General features: G+C 39.4%; 2 protein-coding genes across 3 annotated transcripts; one reads left to right on the top strand and one right to left on the bottom strand.

The window, feature by feature from the left end:
• Nucleotides 1-1,339: 1,339 nt before the first annotated feature.
• rbis (ribosomal biogenesis factor) lies at nt 1,340-4,647 on the bottom strand. Of its 2 annotated transcripts, none has more exons than XM_018700739.2 (4): nt 4,546-4,647; nt 2,749-2,864; nt 2,531-2,647; nt 1,340-2,435 (listed from the first exon to the last, which is right to left on the bottom strand). In XM_018700739.2, the coding sequence occupies exons 2-4, from the start codon at nt 2,857-2,859 to the stop codon at nt 2,367-2,369; spliced, it is 297 nt and encodes a 98-aa protein (XP_018556255.1). In that variant the 5' UTR covers nt 2,860-2,864; nt 4,546-4,647; the 3' UTR covers nt 1,340-2,366. The 2 variants fall into 2 exon arrangements, with proteins under 2 accessions (XP_018556255.1, XP_018556254.1); XM_018700738.2 differs by having other exon boundaries at nt 4,538-4,642.
• A 1,866-nt stretch (nt 4,648-6,513) lies between these two features.
• On the top strand, nt 6,514-13,031 carry LOC108900025 (carbonic anhydrase 1). The gene is made up of 7 exons (XM_018700817.2): nt 6,514-6,821; nt 7,114-7,311; nt 8,969-9,087; nt 9,678-9,770; nt 9,915-9,977; nt 10,068-10,223; nt 11,422-13,031. The coding sequence occupies exons 1-7, from the start codon at nt 6,788-6,790 to the stop codon at nt 11,539-11,541; spliced, it is 783 nt and encodes a 260-aa protein (XP_018556333.1). The 5' UTR covers nt 6,514-6,787; the 3' UTR covers nt 11,542-13,031.
• Nucleotides 13,032-19,281: the final 6,250 nt, after the last annotated feature.

The raw sequence follows: 19,281 nt of genomic DNA, 5'->3' as shown, positions 1-19,281 counted from the left end.
CTAAGGCATCCATTGAATGGATTTGAGAGCAAACGTGTCATATTTGAGCAATTCTGCAGTCACTTTTGGAACTCTTGTTGATGCCAAAAGGGGTTTGCTGCCCTTTTTCAGCACCACCCTGCTTCACAAAGTTACACATGTATACTTTTTAAAGCTGCCCTAATCAAAATATATACATCACCAAAGGGTCAAACTACCATTTTAAGTGTGAAGTTGCTTGTAGTTGTGAACCCACAGAGAATTATCACCCAACTTTACAGTTCCCCTCGGCTTTACATAGCATTTTAGCTTCTTTGAGTTCATTGTTGTGGTTGCAACTTTAATGTTTTGGATCACTCTCACCGTACTGATCAGGGTTAGGGTTAGGCTCCATAAGCCAGCTACATGCTACCAACCCATCATCAAATGGGAGACAAAGTTAGCAACTAGCTGTTGAACATACTGGGGCATTTAGCATCTACACATCCAGATATTTACCTTGGGAGTGAGTAGAGACCAAAAAACACCCTGAAAAGTGAGTTAAGTGAGAAGCGAGAATTTATCTTATGAGATGGACACAAACAAAAGTCCACATCGATTCTAATGTTGCTTTTTTTTGCTGAATGTGTAAACAGGCAACTATTCACTATGAAATGAATCATATCAACCTGAAAAGTTAGAATATGTCAATTTTTCTTTACACCTTGTTTCTGCTGCCCCCAAGTGGCCAAAAACGTATTTACTGCAGGTTTAAGCTTTTCTACATACTTCCACTGCACAATACAATTGATGCTCATTCAAGAGGATGAAACCCATCAATCAAGCAAACATTCCTGTGATGATAGTCATCATCACCTTGAAAAATGTCATTCTTGGCTTATTTATGTCAACACAGTCAAGCATTGGTTTGTTTACCTGCCTCACTAATGCTTTCACCTCGCTCCAGATTTATTGACCAACTAACTCAGTCAGAGGTCACCACAGAGACAAGCAATCAGCTGGGCACTGGTACACCCATGACCTTCAATGTCAAGCTGCTACAGCAGCATGCAGCAGCAGCATACTGATAACGGCCCGCTGCTCACAGGCGGTGCCAAAAAATCTATACTTCATCTTCAGGTTGCACTCCTATTAGAGCTGATAGTGAAATGCTGAAATAGAAGTTGTACATGCAGTGTGTGTGAGTGGACAAAATAATAGTAACACCTGACAATATGATGCAGTATACAAAACTATGGACTCAAAAATGAGCTGAAATGACATTCCTAAACAAAAAACTAACATTACACTCAACATGAGGCATTTGTACTGCATTGTACTGTTACTGCACAAATGATATCTTGAATGAACACGCCACATCTGTGAAGAATGAGATATTTAATCAGAACACTCACTGTACTGTATGTGAATTTCTCATTTATATTCTGATTGTTTAGTGATGACATTTTCTACATGAAATTTTAACAATTTCCATAAGAACCATGGGCAACAAAAGTCTCAGAAGCAAAATACTTTGATCACTGCATACAGCAGTCACAGTGATCTCCTTTGTGACTTCATTTACACTAAATCAAAGACACGAAAAGCATAAAAAAAGCTGTGAACACCTTGAACTACCTCACAAAGGAAAACTGAAAAACAGTATAAAAGTGCACATGGTTATATAATTCTTTTGGAAATTTCTAGGATTAAAATGAGCTTTATGAATTTCATAGAGTCAAGGTAATGAAGGCATCCATCTCAGCACTATTTGATAAAGGAAATACAGATTAATAGATCAGCAGAATATGACTTGGCAACTATTTTATTAACTAATAAATCATCATAGCCACATTTCAAGCAAAATATTCACTACTACCATCTGCAAAAATGTGATTTTTGCTGCTATTTCTTGTTACATTTGACAGTTAAGAGAATGTTTTGGGGTCCCGGACGTCTGTTTGTACTCTGGGAAATTACAATGAGCATCTTTCACTATTTTCTGATATTTTATTGACATAACAAGTCATCAGTCAATAAAGAAAATAATAATAAGTTGCAGGTTTAAGAGAAAGCAAACATTTCTACTAAAAAACATATTTATCAATAAAATAAAAAATATAGCCTACCTTACTGAAACAATATTACAACTGACATCATTCTGGCCTTTGCCCAGAATATACAGGATGTTTAAATCATACACAAGGTTTTACTATCATGCCACGACTGCAACCTTGTCTCATTTCAGACTTATCTGCAGACTGTGTTTTGGCATGAAATGTCAAAATGCATTGGAAGTAAACCAGTCGCACCTCTGAGACTTTATTTCAAAAACTGAACATGAGGAAAGAGAAGTGGTTCACTCTGTGTCTCATCCATGTTTATGATAGTCCTCCTTTTTGAGTCCATTATAGCTGAGAGAAGAGTTGAGCAGCATTGTCGACATTTACAGTTTCCTTCGGTGGCTCCCTAACAACCTAAAACGACAGGAAGGAAATCATTACAAGCAATTATATCAAGAGAATTTGAATGTAGGATGATAAAGAGAAGTGTCCACAATTTCCTCCTCTACCTGTGTCTGTTTCTTTGTTTCAGGAGCGACAGACTTTGAAACACTCTGTACGTCCCTCTGGACTTGTGTGAAGATTTGATTGAGGTTCTCCACCTTCTCGTTTTTTGCTGCATTGATCTGTGAAGCCACAAATTATGCTGGGGCAGGTGCAACAAACACTACACACAAGAGTACAGAATATGTGTAAGGAGAACAAAAAAGAACAGGAGGGATCTTACGTGTTTGAGTGCTGTTGTGACAGGTTTTGCTTTGTTCTTGTGCTTCACGTGCTTGTTTGCCACTTGAAAGACGTTCTTCTGTTTTTTCCCTTTTTGTTTATTCTTCGCCATGTTACCTGGGGAGAGAGAGAACACCAGTCAGCAAGGATGTGTTCATGCGAGAGCCACTTGCTGTACCATGTTTCCTGTTTTTCCTTTTCCCTGCTCTAAAGACACAGTGTCCTCATCGATCGCACAAGGTCACTACTCCTCTAAACAAGATATTATTGTAACTGGTTCTCCACATGCCTGATGTATGAATGAGCATAATTGAAGTGATTCTGAATGCAACAAATCTGAGGCCAAGCAAACCAGTTATGGCACTTTTCAATTATGCAGCTGACCTCTTCAGATATTTTTGCACAACACTGTCTAGACTTTTACCAGGAGTTACACCATAAACACAAACAAACCCTCTCAGTATGAGGCCTTGAGGGGTGAAAAACAGATGCTCTTCAGAGTTCTTCAGAGTCTCACAGAGAAAAAATACAACTTTTAAAAAAGCTGAAGCTCCTGGCTCACAGCACTCCGTCCTGCCTTCCTCTCCTGTCAGCTCACAACAAGAAAGTGAAGCTACAAGTGGGAGTGTGAGAACCTAAAACTGGAGTGGAAAAACACAGGTCTGTCTGCAGCACAGATGGTGAATCATACATCCTGGTTTAGGCTCTGAGAAGCAGAGTCTGGTATATAAACAACATAAATCCACACATTCTTGCTGTCTGGTGTTGGTAGTATAGGCTATGCTGTCTGTGTAATCATGAATGCTTTGCTTGGTCTATATTATGTTCCTTTTCACCAGTACAGTAGTAGCAGTAATGCATGTAATAATAGAAACACTGTTATTAATTATATCATAAATTTTCTAAATAATTAAAAATGTAAGTCACTTTTGAGAAAAGCACCAGCCAAATGAATGTGATGTACTAGTAGTCAGCAGTAGTAGAAATTATAATATAGATATATAACATTTTATATATAGATTGATATAGAGTTATTTATTAACTCCAAAGGAAAATCACTTTACATTAAAGGAAACTGGCCTAACATACATTTAAAAAAATAAATACAAATCAGAGAGCTGTAACGATTAGTTGATTAATTAAGGTTTTGTCATTTTAAAATAAAATAAATAAAATAAATATTTCTAGCTTCTCTAAAATAAGGATTTGATGCTTTTGTTTTTCACACATGATAGTAAACTGAATATCTTCAGGTTTTGGACTGTTGGTCAGACAAAACAAGATAATTTGGACTGTGGAAAATTATTATGGGCATTTTAACTATTTTCTACCTTTTTTTTTTTTTTAGTTTAGACAAAATGACTGATCAAAACAAGAAAATGTTGATTAATCACTAATAAAAATAATCCTTAGTTGCAGCCCAAACTGTCATGGTGTGTAACGGTGTTGTTTTGGTCCACTTCACCTAGCCTATAAAGTCCTGCTAATGGCTAAATGTAAACTGATATCAAGCATCAGGACTGTAATATTAGAAAATACATAAATGACACTAAAAACATCCGTATTCCTACATGTAAAAATAAATACAACTATAAACTCTTAAAGCATCCAAATGTTGTTGACAGACAGCTGACTCTGTTTCCCTACATGTTTACTAAGCAGAAACATACTGTGTTTTTCCTTCGTTTTCTCATTAAGCTGACTAAAGTTACTTGCTGACATTAATAAGACAAAACGAATGAAAACCAATGTGTATAATAATGACACTGTAAACTGTAAAAAACACTTACAGACTGACCTCGTAGGTGAATTAGTTGCCCAGTGTAGATATCCTCATGTGCTACAAACGTGCCTTCTCTGCTACGTCACTTGCGTGCGACGCTGATACCATGTAGAAGGCATAGATAGGAGGCTGATAATTACTGCTTTAATTTTGTAACGTAGCGGTTAAAAAAGCGAATAAATCTTTATTATTGTTACTGATGTTGTTATAATTGTAATTTGTTAAAGTTAATAAATCGTTTAATCTCTTTCGCTTTTTTCAGTCTGAAATTCAATCATTATTATAGCCATTATTTTGAAAGACAACTCGTAGAGGAAATCGAATTTCGTATCCTTAAACGGATTATAAATTAATAAGTTTATGATCTTACAATTCCTTGTGTTCAAGCCATTGCCGCAAAACGAAAATATAACTTGATTACTTGGTGTTTGATGAGGGGAGGAGCGCTTGGGTAATGGAACAAAACGAAAACAATACTTCCGGTTTGGATGTCTAACCTTCAAAATAAAAGTAAAAAAAGTTCAGATTTATTTCATAGCTTACTTTGTTCATTCTTAAAAAGGTCTAACAATGGCGAAGAATGCCACACACATAGTTTGGTAACATAATTTGTGCCAATTACTCAGTGGACCTTATATTGAAATTCATTGTAAGTCTGTGTGTTTTAACATTTAACTACAGCAACATAACATTTTAGACATCCGTGATATTCTTCATCCACTTTCTGTTTCTTTTAATTATTCTATCAAACCTCCACGAGGCCAAAAAACAAAACAACCAAGACCATGCTCTGCAAACCACTCATCTATGATTGTCTTTGACCGCAAGTCTTGTACTCTCATCGACCAACAGCAGGTGGCACCATAGCACCACCACAGCTGTGTCTGTATCTGACAAACTCAGCAAGACCTATTATGTCATTGTACTCCAAGCTGGACTGGTCAGTAGGATGCAATAAATCTGTACTGCTGATTGTAGATAGAGACATGAGGTTTATGCTTAATTGTCAACAAAAGGATGGACTGATCCCTCAGCGAGATAATCAGTCGTTTCTGTCTGAAATGCATTTCTCTTCCTACAGACACTGATGAAATTTCCTAAAACCGTATTTGATCATTGTTTACAACTGCACCTTTGAAAATATGAAGGCTGCACCTGTTGAATCTGTGTTTATTGCATGTTATGTGGCAGAAAGCAAAGATGCCCATATGATTAATGTTTGCATCCCACATTCATAAGGTTTAACAATGGGGTTGACCGGACTCTGACACCTTAAAACTTTTTTTAAATACACATGTATGGATATCGATGTGCATATGTCTGTACGTGATTTGACCCATTTCACGGTCACTTGACTTAACTTGACCCATATATTGCACCTCTCAGTTACGCTGCAACACACCAGTCTGACAGACAAACCATGCACAAAGTGGGCCTTCACTTAAGTTATCTGAGCTGCTGAGCTGTGCAACGGTCAGCCAGATAACTGTTATGTCCTATCAAGTGTTCTAATTTAAAAGGCACTCGAGATGTAACCACATTTTTCTTTAAAAGTGTGTTGCTAAACAGAAAAAAAAGTTGTTTTTTTCTGTGGTTTTTGTGGCATACAGTCCACAAACTTTTTACATCAAAATCCATAGAGTACAATGAAGCCAAACCTCCTTCTGACATATATTTAACGTCCCCGTGTGTCAATAAATCCATATTAAATACACTCATTTTCATTGGGCTACCTCAATGTAATGGTGATATTCTGCATGTCTATATAATCCATGTGCGTGTCGCTTTGCTGTGACACAGCTGTAAATTCAGGGCGTTCTTTTCAGTAATGCCACAACTACCGACTCAGTTTGAAAGTGACACTATAGGCTGCGTGCTGTTGCGTAATTCCGTTATTTCCCGACATTATAGGCAAATGAAACCCGTTAGCTGAGAGGTGCAAATGCGCTCAGCACGTAAATGGAGGAATACGGAGCTCATCAGGCTTATACCGCTGCAGAGAGAGAGAGGGAGAGAGAGTGCGTGCGTGTGTGTGAGAGAGAGTCATTGATCCACAGTGTGCTGCGCATCTAAACTCCTCCCGGTCAACTGCGTGGACATCATGTGGCCAACACCAGCCTGACAGACACACTGCACACAGGGGACCCTATATAAGCGGTGCAGCTGTCAGGTGGAGGACACTGGCTGCTTTGCGCTGGGGGACGACTCGCTTTAGGGGATTACAGCTCTAGATACTCACTGATTCAAACCTCTAACAATGTCTCATGCTTGGGGATACGCACCGAACAACGGTGAGGCGCTCACGACTCAAACACGCTATAATGTAGGGGGTGACAGTACTGAGAGGATTGTTAAAAACCAGTCATACCAGCAGGCAGGCAGGGTACTGAATGAGTGGAAGGACGATGCATGCACTGGTCACTGCAGAGATTTTTTTTATTATTATTCTTATCAGTTATGGGATTTTACGCGCGTTTTAAGCACATCACCATGCTGAAATACGCAATTTATTTCATGAACAAAACCCACATTTCAAGACGAATACTACTAATAACCACAATGTTTATCATCATATTATTTTAGGACCCGACAAATGGGCTGATAACTTCCCTATTGCCAATGGACCCCGCCAGTCTCCCATTGACATCGTACCTGGTGAAGCATCATACGACGCGGGGCTGAAGCCGCTCAACCTGAAGTACGACCCCTCCACCTGCCAAGATATTCTCAACAACGGACATTCCTTCCAAGTGACCTTCCTAGATGACACCGACAATTCAAGTTAGTGTGACATTAATACTGCAGGAATCCAACCGCTCAGTGCTGCCTTCACGACTTGGTATCACCTCTCCAGTCTTTGATTGGCATTTTATTTCGTCTGAACCTGGAGGGAAAAACATTTTTATACATTTCTAATAATCATTGTAAGGTTTGGAGATTTGATAGAGGATTATTGGACAGAGGTTCTGCTGAATGCCGCATTTCTCCTGAATGCGGCATTCAGGTTTAATGCATGGCTTCTATACATCAACTGCAGCTCTCAGTGTGCAGCATTAAGACTACAGAACTCAAGCATGTTGATTTTATTTTAATATTAACGTAAATGCAAACCGATTTTATTTTATTTTCATTTTAATATAGTTTGTGCTTTTACGTTTTCTGTTTTCAAATGAAAGAAATGAACAGGCTGTAGGAGCTCTATTCAAAAGCCGAACACAAAGAACGCAGATTCTAATTGAATTGGTAATGTAACCCCTGGTAAACCTTTCCCACGCCTGCTCTTTTCTGCAGGCACTGAGGGTCAAAAGCGCAAAAAACGAAGGTTACACTGCAAATAAACCCGCTCTTCGTTAACCATTAATGGGCCAAACGTGCGTGGGAATGTGTTTAGTAACCAAATAAAAGAGGCTTGATTTCTTTCCCCCTTTATAATGTTGTAATGCAGATTGCATTGATTATTTTTCTCTCTTTTGGTTCATCGATTTTTCATTCAGGTCAGAATTTTATTCCAAAGAGACAACAAACAATTGCTTGAGATTATTGTTTCCTGTTTAGGATTTTGGATTGGTTGTCCCTAAGCTGATTTGACATATAGGATAATGAAGAATATGGTTACATAATCAACAACATCACATGGGTTATTTCTAGTGGAACACACATCAAGATGAAAAAACAAAAATGCTTTTGCTGAGAATCTGAAGAGATGAGTTACGGCCCCTTAAGTCTTCCTTGGTATTTTATTTTCTACCCTGCACATCTAAATAAAGAACAAGCTAAGTCTGCCTGTCATCGTCACACATGTCATGCATCATGTGTGCACCATGGAAAAGATGAATATCCCAGCTTGTTTGTATTTGTTTTCCAATAATGTAAAACAGGATCCCAGACACCCTCAGATTAATTTGCTCCGATCAGTTCTGCACCTTCTTATCTTTTGAGGCCGAGTACTGAGAAACAAATATCCTGTTTGGAGAGGCCTGTGTGTGTGTGTGTGTGTGTGTGTGTGTGTGTGTGTGTGTGTGTCCATCCCGGCATTTGATAACATAGCACCCAAAATAGAATGATATACAGGATTATCTGCTACTGTTTCAACCACTTTGTATACTGTAAATAGATACATTGTGTAGCATTGGAAGGAGGTTTGACTTTAACAATACCTGGACACCATGTCAGGCTGACACAACAGGAACTGAGTCTGCTTCCATTAAATAGGAAGTCTGCCATGGTGACACAAGCATGTACGTCGTGTCTGTGTTCCTAGTATTCTTATATTTTCTGTTCAGGAAGATGTTTCTTTTACAGTATTTTCTTCCAAGTATGATGCATTACTGGGTAACAATGCTGCCCAGTCAAAGCCTCACTGGCTGACTGCAGTGCCACTCACACTCACTGTGGGATGAACTCATGGGAGATGTGTGTGTTGTTTCTTTTTGTACAGCTCTGACAGATGGACCAATCTCAGGGATCTATAGACTCAAGCAGTTTCACTTCCACTGGGGAGCCTCCGACAACAGGGGCTCTGAGCACACTGTGGCCGGGACCAAGTATCCTGCCGAGGTAAAGATGCTCTGAGCCATTATCATGATGATAATACTGACCGAGCTGTACTCTCTGGCAGATTGAGGTTGATGTAACAAGGGGGAAAGGGGCAGAGTGGAGATTAAGTTTTTTTTTGTTTGTATTGTCGGTTGTTAACATTTGTCAGAAGCAGGGCTGTTCTGAAAAAGAAGAAATCTCATTAGAAGGTTGAACCAGAGTGGGCGGGGAAAAGGCTTTGCATGATTCTCAGATTAAAGTTAGGCCTGTATGTTTCCAGTTGACTAACTGACATTAAGTAAGGCTATTTAACCTCAGATGGTTTGTATGGGTAAAAATCAAATCTGTGAGCAAATGTATGTTATTCTCCGTAAATACATTTTCATGTTCCAATTTTATATAAAAGTACCTTTAAAGATAAATATTCTATTTTTCTAACAAAAATATGTCAAGTGAGACTATCCCACAATAGTTCAGTATCTATTGTGAAACAGAACATGACAGCATTTCCAGAGTCCTAAAAATGGATCATAGGAATAGGATTTTGTTGTTGCTGTTTTTTGTTTCGTTTTGCTTTTTTTTAATTTATCCATTATTTCATTTATTCGCAGCTCCATCTGGTGCACTGGAACACCAAATACCCAAGCTTTGGAGAGGCTGCTAGCAAGCCTGATGGGCTCGCTGTCGTCGGAGTTTTCCTGAAGGTCTGTCGGAAACGATTCAAGCATATTTTTCAGTATTACATCAAGTTATATACTTTGATTTGCTGTTGTTTATCACAATGTCTAGTTTAACAACCCATAATACTGATGGTCATATAATTAACCTACAATGTTGCTGTTTTTCAGATTGGTGATGAAAATGCAAATCTCCAGAAGCTTCTTGACGCCTTTGATGCCATCAAGGCCAAAGTATGTTAAACAAAAGCATATCTTCATCCATTTGATTTTTCATATTTAAGATATCTGTCTCACCTATGGCGCTTTCTGTATTATCTTCAGGGCAAGCAGACCACGTTTGCTAACTTCAACCCCGCTACTCTGCTGCCTGGTTGTCTAGACTACTGGACATATGACGGCTCTCTGACCACACCCCCTCTGCTGGAGAGTGTCACCTGGATTGTCTGCAAAGAGCCAATCAGTGTCAGCTCTGAGCAGGTATGTCAGTGCTCACAGAGCCCATTCAGCAGTATACCAGAAGGATTGGCTGTGTGCCCACAGTCTAGAATATCCCTGTCTGCAAATCCTCTCTTTTAATTCAATCTAAATCAAGAGTTTAATTGTTCAGATTAGCTGAAAGGAGAAAATGAAACCTCTGTAATGGGAGGAAAAGCAATACCACAGCTTCTTGCACTCTCACAATGTATAAAAAGACAATCAAGAGAACAAGGACAAACAAAAGTTGACACAGATGTTGGTGTGGTTGCATTACCACTGTACTTCTTAGTCATTATGTGGGGAGTCAACAGGAAATGTTCCCACACATGCATCTCATTCTGTAGGTGAAGAAATGCAGCTTGAGTATGTGTGTGCAATTTCAGTCATACCTGAGTAAACAACACAATACTGGTACATTATACTTGTGTTTGAAAATATTTACTTCTAAATATGGACGTTTGACTTCTAACCACCCATTAATCTAAACTAACAGCCTGTTAAGTCAGGTTTGTCCTCGTGGTTGGAGTCTTTAAGCCACTGCCTGGTCAAATGTTTATTTCATGGCAGTGAGTAGGTTTCTCAAGGGTAAACATGAGGAGATGTGTGGACATAACCTTTAGACTTGGTGCAATATGAAGCTGGTCAAGCAGATAAAGAAGTCATTCATATTCGACATTACATGTCATTAGTTAATGATTTGTTATCAGCTAATTGTGAGAGGATACACCCTCCAGCAGAACTGGTTTGTCCCAGTGGTGACTAGGCACTCAGTGTGTACATTATATTCAAGTCGCTGCAGCAGTGTAATTACCATGGACTGATTCATTAGCCAGAGTTAATGGCAAAGCCCTTTTAAATGGTCATCTGACACCATCATATAGCTGATGTGTTTTTCTTGTCCCACCTGACTAATAAGAGTAGTTCAACATTTTGAGAGATACTCTTGTTCTTGTTTTCTTGTCAAAAGTTTGATGAGAGGATTGATACAAATATCACGTCTGTACATTAAATATGAAGCTACACTTACCTTGGCAGTAAAGTGAATACGTTTATTTCCCAAAATGTCAAACAGTGTCTTCATGCATCAGTGAGACAACTGCCAAGCCTCAGTGGCAAGACTAGTGATGTTTTGTGAGTGACAGTCACAGGAGGTCAGCAGGAATGACTAATCTCGCGACCGTCTTCTCCCTTTTCACAGATGGCCAAATTCCGCAGTCTGCTCTTCTCTGCTGAGGGTGAGGCCGAGTGCTGCATGGTGGACAACTACCGGCCTCCCCAGCCGCTCAAGGGTCGCGCCGTCCGTGCTTCTTTCCAGTAATGCCCCATCCCCCTCTCTTGCCCTTTCTGCCCTGTTGCCCTCTCCCTCCCTTCCCCCTCTTTTAGTCAGACACCCAGAGTTACCTCTCTTGCAGTGAGCCACAAAGCACACATATCTCTCTCCGTCCAGTTTTCAAAGAAATTAAATTCCTGTGGCCCATTGCTTTCAATGCTGGGCAGTCTAACTGTGAGAGTACATGCAGGATGTGCATCTCTGTTTCTATATGTGTAATAAGCCAGCAAAAATGTCCTGTCATAATGTATTTTATAAGACAAACACTTCACAGTGGAGGCCACACGTTTACCAGGATTGTGCATCTGGTGCCATTGTTTTTCAGACACATTACACCAGTGTGTGTAGATCTGTTCTTTGTCACATAAGGAGGAATAATGAATATGAATTACAGTCAAAATGGTGCTTTAGAGCCAGCAGGAAGCAGAAAGCACAAGCTCACTGCAGTAGTCAGGGGGAGGATAGAACTATATCACCATCTGTGAGGAGGAGGAGGGTAAGGTGCAGATCAAAAGACACACACACACAGACACACAAGACACGTACACTCCCGCTGCCAGTCTGTCGGTAATCTCTGACCGACTGCCAGCCTCTGCATCACAGCAGCTTAATAAAACGCTGCAGCCGCCTCCATCACAACCAATTGACTCAGAAAATCCCCCTCTGGCACACACAACATGGCACACGCAGTCTCATGCAGACATGACGCCTATAGGCACTGACCTGCTTATTGATTTGAATTCAGTGTACAGCAACAAAGGACATGAGGACAAACTGCTGCTAGAGCAAGGTTATGACAGCGGCTTATTTGTCTGTTTTTATGGCCTAATCTTCAAATCTACTGTGTGTTTGTCATCCTCTGTTGTGTTTTTATTATTATTATGGATTATGTCTTTTTTAGCCTGACAGCTTATGCAAATTAAGTCTTAAGTGTTTCCTAAATTATGTTTTGCAACCAAAAGCTCTTTGCATTTTTGCTGCCCTGATAATATAGCAATAGAGAGGAATGATGTGTAAAGAAAATCCCTTTGTGTTTTGTTTCAAAACCTCAGTATGTCGAGTGCTAATGCTTAAAACGCACAGTCGCCTTGTGGGCAATGCCATAGTGGCTAATGCACAAAGCCAAGGAGGAAATTACCCCACGAAGGCAGCCAAGGAAGTAAAGAACCTGCCAACAGATAAGATTATAGTGTCAGCCTGGTGTCAGGCTCTGTGTAAGAGAATAATTAACAGTAGACCATGTGAACTCCCCCTCCAGGTTTGAGACCCCAAGGTCTCAAAGCTGAAGGTGAAAATGCCCTGTAGGCATTTCTGAGGCATTAAAGTCAAAAATGATGTAGTTCCAGAAAGATTGTAACCAGAATTGAAAAAGAAAAAAAAAAGCCTTATGCCAATCACCATTAGGGAGTATGTGTTGTTATTCTATTTTGGAAGTGGACGTTTTACTAGTCAAATAAATATATTTTATGACTAACATGCATCTGGTGTTTTCTGTGCTTACTCTTCTTCCTGACATCACTTGTAATGATTGTGTTACTGCTGTTGTTACCATTTTGAGCTCTGTATATTATATAACTCCATCAGACTTTAAAGTCTACTTTAGCAGGCAGGCATTCAGCTGTTACTGTAAATTCCCATTAGTGCCTCAATTTCCACCTGCCAACACCTACCACTGGCTGCATGACATACTGTTAACAAAACATCTGCAGCATTCTTTACCTAAATGATTTAAAGACGCAGCAAAGAGACAGTGTGTTGAACGCTGACTTATGGTACACTGTACAGTATGTCTCTCTGCAGCTAAAATGCAGGCTAACCTGACTGGTGACATTATCTTGTTTTATCTCAAAGGTAGAGAGATGCTTTTCCAAAGACAGATAGAATGTCTAACTCTACTTTATATTTAGACTAAAGTCTTCAATGTCATTACCAGATTTTATCAAACTTCCTATTCACCTTTTGCACATACAAGGTGCAAACAGTGTGAGAGTATGAAACACCCTATGCAGGGAAAGTACACATATCCTGCACTTAAAGGAAAAATTGGACATTTTGCAAAAATGCAAACTCAATTTTAAGGTACTTGTACTTCAGTATGTTTCACTTTACCTCAACTCCACTTCAATTCAGTGGCACATACTGTATTTTTCAGTTCTCTTCATTTATTTGACCCCTAAAGTTATAAGTTACTTCAGATTCAGTTTAATAATACAAAATACAGTGCATTTTTCTGCATAATGAGTACTTTTATGTTGGTACTATAATACTTTGTGGTATCACTATATTTACATAAATGAAAAATCTGAGTACTTTTTGTACCACTGGGTGTACTTAGAGACAGTACCTCCAGTTGTTGGGATTTTGTAAGAACACGTGAAAATATTGGCATGAAAATATGTTAACTGGCTAAGAAGTACAAAGTTCAAAAGCTTCAGTACTGGTTTATACTCCTCCATTGGAGTGAACCTGACTTGACCCTATAGAAAAATGTAATTGAGCTTGTCCTGTTCCTGTTATAATTTTACTCCTGTTACAAGAGATTGAAAATTATGATCGCCAACACCAGCAAGATGGGTAATGATCTCCTCTCATCTTGTGTGGGCAAGACAGCACTGCTAACAGCTAACACCTAAGTGTACTGACGATTTTAATAACAAGTGGCATTTCCCCCTCTGTGAAATGCGAGTAACACTTGACTTCTCACTTCTCTTATAAACACTCCACAGGAAGATGAGACGAATTTTAATCACTGGAACTTTTCTACCTCCTCTGCTTGAGGGTGGGTGTTAACAGGTTTTGGCCTTGAGCCTCTGTGGAGAAATGTGTGTGTGTGTTATGAACAGGAAAGGCTGGCTGGACCACAAACAGCACTTAATAGAGCTGGACCTGTCCCCAGAACATCCTCAGTCCCTAGAGTGCCCTCAGTCACCCCAGTATAGCATGTGTCCTACAAAATATCAATAAAAATCACAGCTATCGACTGCTGAAATGTCTGACTGACCCAGTCAGAATCAATGATGAATTGTGTAACAGAAAAACTCTTTAAACTCTGTAAACTGTACAAACTGGAATGGAAAAGTTTGTTTAGAGTCACATACGATCACTAGTTGCTGCTCTGGGAAAACTTTTATAACCAGCCATTCCACAAGGTCAGCTATTTTGGTGGCAGCAGTGGTCCAGTAATGCCTGCATTCCCTCGTTTATTGTCTCTTGTGGTCAAACCAGTCACAAACCCATGAAGAAACAATGAACATTAGTGCATTTTCTTACACCAGACTTCTGAAGCATAAAGAACTTATGCTTACCAGATGTACTGGAGGTCCCTTTAAAAAAAAAAAAAAAAAAAAAAATCCTTAAATACATATTAGACTTGTTCCCTGGAATTGACCATTCACTAAGCCCAGCCCCCCTAACCTACTGTCACTCTGCCTCTGAGGTTTTCCATGGCAGATTACAACTTTAACATTAGCTCTCTGAGTTGGTTAAAAAAGTCACTGCCTGTTGGCTTTAGCTGACTCGTGCATGTTCCAAGCAAAAGGTCAACATCCTGTCCAAATGATGATCTATGCAGAAGGAAAATAAATAAATAAACAGCAATGTTCTTGTAATTCAGTGTAGAGCTAAGAAGACCTGTCATTATACGGAAAATGTAGAATCAGACCTTTCTGACACAATCCTGCTTTCAAACTGTGTGTTTTTACGTTTATTACTAGAGAGTTTAGTTAGTTATAAGTAATGTAATGTTGGCTGGGATTTCTGGAGTTTTGCTTCCACAAATCTAATAAAAAGCAGGAAAGAGCTGCTAACGTCAGTGGTCAAATACAACGAAATGAATGCGCCAGTGGTGAATGGGAACTTTGACAGTTAGTCAGTGATGTGCTCATTGACCTTGGAAATATGGCTTGGTTACTCCTGTAAGAGTACACAACTGCCATTGATCACCTTCATCCCCTGTTGCCATTTCAGTACAGCTTCCTTTTTCCACAGTCTTGTTATTTCACCAGCAATGCCTTTGTGTTGCATCTTTTCATCTCACTTGCTGTTATGACAGCTGGGTGAGAGGAAAAATCCTGCTGAGTGCCATCATCTGATGCAGATGTGGCCACGCTTATTTGCATGTTTAGTTTCTTTCACACATGCATCCATAAACTGATGAGAATACAACCCACAGCCGAGTCTTTTAGTGTACAGCATGAGCGTTTGTCAAGGTCAGAAACCTCAATGTCATAACAGATTTATATTAGTTACACTGGACTGAGCCCCACATTAAAGACATGAGATGATGATCATAACATACTGTTGTTTTAATGGATTTTATTGAACATGTGAGGTGAGGGAAAACAATTTGGGGCTAATTGTTTATATGGTCAGTGCATAACAGAGATTTGACACACACCACAGTCAGCATGTCACACATTTTTCCCCCAGGCTTCTGACCAGTACTGCAGCTTGTTGCATAATAAAGCGTGTCAGGCGGGTGACATATATTAAGGAGACAGGAACTACGCACTCATCCATAATCTGTGAGAAGAGAGGGTGAGGGAGGTCGAGGAGAAGGCCGTCTAACTGCAGACCACTGCAGAATGCAGTCGATAGATCTGACGTTGCACTTCTGTGGCCAGTTTTATGCTCCTGCAGTGTTGTTAACCTCTTAACCAGGAGCTGAATTTTGGTACTTTGTCTCCCAAAGGATTCTTGCAAAACTATGATTTCACATTACATGAGGGATCTTGAGTCAGTCACAATAATGACTTTAATCACTCAAGGTTTTATTATATATGTGTCCTGTGCTGCTGAGACACAAGTTGGGGTGTGAACAGCATCTGCTTCATCGTCTGGGCGAGGCCGTCTGATGTTGAAAGACCCAAAATTTTATGATGTGACAACACATTGGTTAAAGGGACTATTTGAACCGATTGTGCTTCCTTGCCAGGAGTGGGTGATGGTGGTGGTGATTTGGTCACTTGCCAAGAGCTTCAGCCATAGTTGTGTTACAATGCACCAGCACAACTTTTATAGGGCAGGCTGAACACTATTGTGAGTCACTATCAGAAAAGGACAAAACAGGCCTGTCAGACTGGGGCTAGCTGGTTGGCGTGCTAACATCAGTAGAAGAAAACAAGTGATAGAACTAGAAGCAAAACACTGATGTTGCTTTCCACCTTAAAATTGATTACATGCTATGGGTTATATGTTTGGAATCCATGAGGAGATTGAACAGACTGCAACAAAAAGAGATGCTGGTGAGATAATATTAGTTCTGTTTGTGGTGGTGTTCCTCAGTGGTTACAGTGTTGCCTTCAGACATCAGTGTGGACGTGGCTCAGTGTTGTTTCCTGCTATTCGCTGCTGTTACTTTTGAAAACACTGTTTTAATGATAAAGTAATATGAATGGCATATTCATTTCATATCTGCTTCTGTGGCTAAACTCCTCATGCCCATGTGCAGAATCTAGAAGTCATCAGTTCAAAGATAGTATTCAGGAAGCCCTCCACTTAGCTTACTAAGTGTTTTTCAAACTGTGAGCAAGAATGGCTCCATGTAAACATTTCAATAGCAAATTTCCTCTGTAATTTCCTGTCCTCAGTCTTCATTGCTGCTTCATGTAAACATCCACTTCTCAAAATGTGTGTTTCACTGACATATCTGGGGGATCTGAAGTCCACTGTGACAAAATTGTGATTCATTTTATACTCCCTGATTGTTTGATGAGGAAATAAATGTTTCAACACACTGTAGTCTTTAACCTGGCAATATGACGCATGAGATAGGTCAAAATTAAACAAATGTATTACATCCTCTGGCCTAATCCTTTGTGTAAAGCACATGCTAGTGTGTACTTTGTCTTCCAGGTATTGGAGTCTGACTCTGAAACCCCTACGGGCAAAAAAAGTGTGTAAAGCTTGAAGCTGAAATAAAATCATCTGGGAATAATGTATGAAACTTCTTTCAAGTTTGTATATATTCATTAATAAAGCATAGCATAAACACAAAGTTTTATTGCTTGCGTGGTTGCAGCCAAGACACTTTGGGACTGCAGGATATTTGTCTCAAATGTCAACAACAGTGTTTTCACATGTTAATCCATGAGGATGACACTGGTGGCCAGAAAACATGTGCCTTTGTCAATAAACAAAGTAAAAGTACAAATATTCATAAGGTGGGACCATGTTATTTGTTTTCTCACGAGAAAAGCAAATAAACACAAACATTTATTTTAATCTTCTCCATTAACTGAAATCCAGATTTAGCCTCAAAATGAATCATCCCGCATTGCGGCCTTCTTTTTTTTCCATCTCACTGTTTCAATGCCAAATAGGTCTAATTCGTTGTTAAATATAGTAGCTTAAAGTGATTCCTGCTTACAAAATAGCAATGTGAAGCTACATCCTGCAAAAAGAGCAATAAAAACATGAGGGAAAAAGCTTGCCACTCTTGATCACAAATAGCTTTAAATATAAATAAGTCTGTTCTCCTGCTTCTCTGCATCAGTATGATGCTACATTATGTACTGTATGGCAAGTCTACATACTGTAGCTCTAACTTTAATGAGATCATGGGATAATCCCTGTTGAGTGCAGGGTCATGCTGAACCAAACTATCTCCAACGATTACCCTGTGGGTCATTACAAACCGCTGTGACATATGGGCTGTCCACTGACATGCTATGCTTAACATCTGTTTATATTCCATCAATTAATCATTCCTGTTATAGTCAGGATGGATAATGATGAGTTTGCATTTCGTGTGTGGCCTCACTGCAGAAGCCTGCGTGTCATAAAGCTATAATCCTCAAGATGCTTATTCATTTTTATGACATCACTGGGCAAAGCAGTTTTTTGTTCCACTGTATTTCGTAAGCTTCGGGCAGCAGCATTGCTTGTGGGCACACTTGTCCAGCCAACATTTTTTCCAATGTTAAGTCTATTGGCTGAAAACTACTATTTTCCCTTGGAATAACAAGCACAAGCCTCCTCTGAGAGTCAGTTTTACTTTCTTTTGTGTTTTTTACTCTGGATAATTATTTCTGCCATGGTGGCTATTTCTGCGCAGGCTAATCACCCACTTCTTATTTGTATTTATCCCAAGCAAAAACCCTTGTATGTGTTTGCAGTTGCTACAAGGAAAGCAACTGTGAAGTGGAGACTGTTATGTGCAAACTTCTTTGTCAACACAGATCAGAGAGATGGTCTGAAAGTCTGCTATGCCTTCTGAGAAACGGAAGTGTGCAGTGAAATGACAAAACCATTCAAAGAAATTAAGAAATCACCATCAAAATGATTTCAAGGTGAAACTGTTGCATAATGTTCCTTCAAATCTGTAAGTCTGTGCAATATGCTGACAGTGTTATTATCCTTAAAATTTTGTAAAAAAAAATATGCCTTTCATGGTCAAAAACATGCTATTTAGCAGTGCCACTGGCTTAGGTATGCATTCCAACTGTGGGAAGCCAGTGAGGGATCATCTCCTCTTCACTGCACTAGCAAATCATACTGGTCTGTTGGGGTAAGATCTGGGTGAATTAGTATGAACTTTGAATAGTACTTCATGCACTTTACCCCCTTTCAACAAGATGCACATGGTTCCAAAAAACAGGATTATACAGTTTAGTCTCGGCAACCCTGTGTCTGACATTATAATGGTTCCTTTGAAATGTTTGATGTTAAAATACGCAACTTTGTGGAGCTGTGGGCATCAAATATTTTGCTTGCCTTTTTTTTCAAGTT

This window comes from Lates calcarifer, linkage group LG24 (assembly GCF_001640805.2).
Source record: "Lates calcarifer isolate ASB-BC8 linkage group LG24, TLL_Latcal_v3, whole genome shotgun sequence".
Lineage (NCBI taxonomy): Eukaryota > Metazoa > Chordata > Actinopteri > Centropomidae > Lates > Lates calcarifer.
This window is presented reverse-complemented; position numbering and strand designations above follow the sequence as displayed.

Coding starts and splice junctions, on each gene's coding strand:
- rbis (XM_018700739.2), bottom strand. CDS start 2,859: ATGGCGAAGAATAAACAAAAAGGGAAAAAACAGAAGAACGTCTTTCAA. Junction 2,648..2,748: donor TCACAACAGCACTCAAACAC/GTAAGATCCCTC, acceptor GTGGCTTCACAG/ATCAATGCAGCAAAAAACGA. Junction 2,436..2,530: donor AAACAAAGAAACAGACACAG/GTAGAGGAGGAA, acceptor CTGTCGTTTTAG/GTTGTTAGGGAGCCACCGAA.
- LOC108900025 (XM_018700817.2), top strand. CDS start 6,788: ATGTCTCATGCTTGGGGATACGCACCGAACAACG. Junction 6,822..7,113: donor GGGATACGCACCGAACAACG/GTGAGGCGCTCA, acceptor ATATTATTTTAG/GACCCGACAAATGGGCTGAT. Junction 7,312..8,968: donor AGATGACACCGACAATTCAA/GTTAGTGTGACA, acceptor CTTTTTGTACAG/CTCTGACAGATGGACCAATC.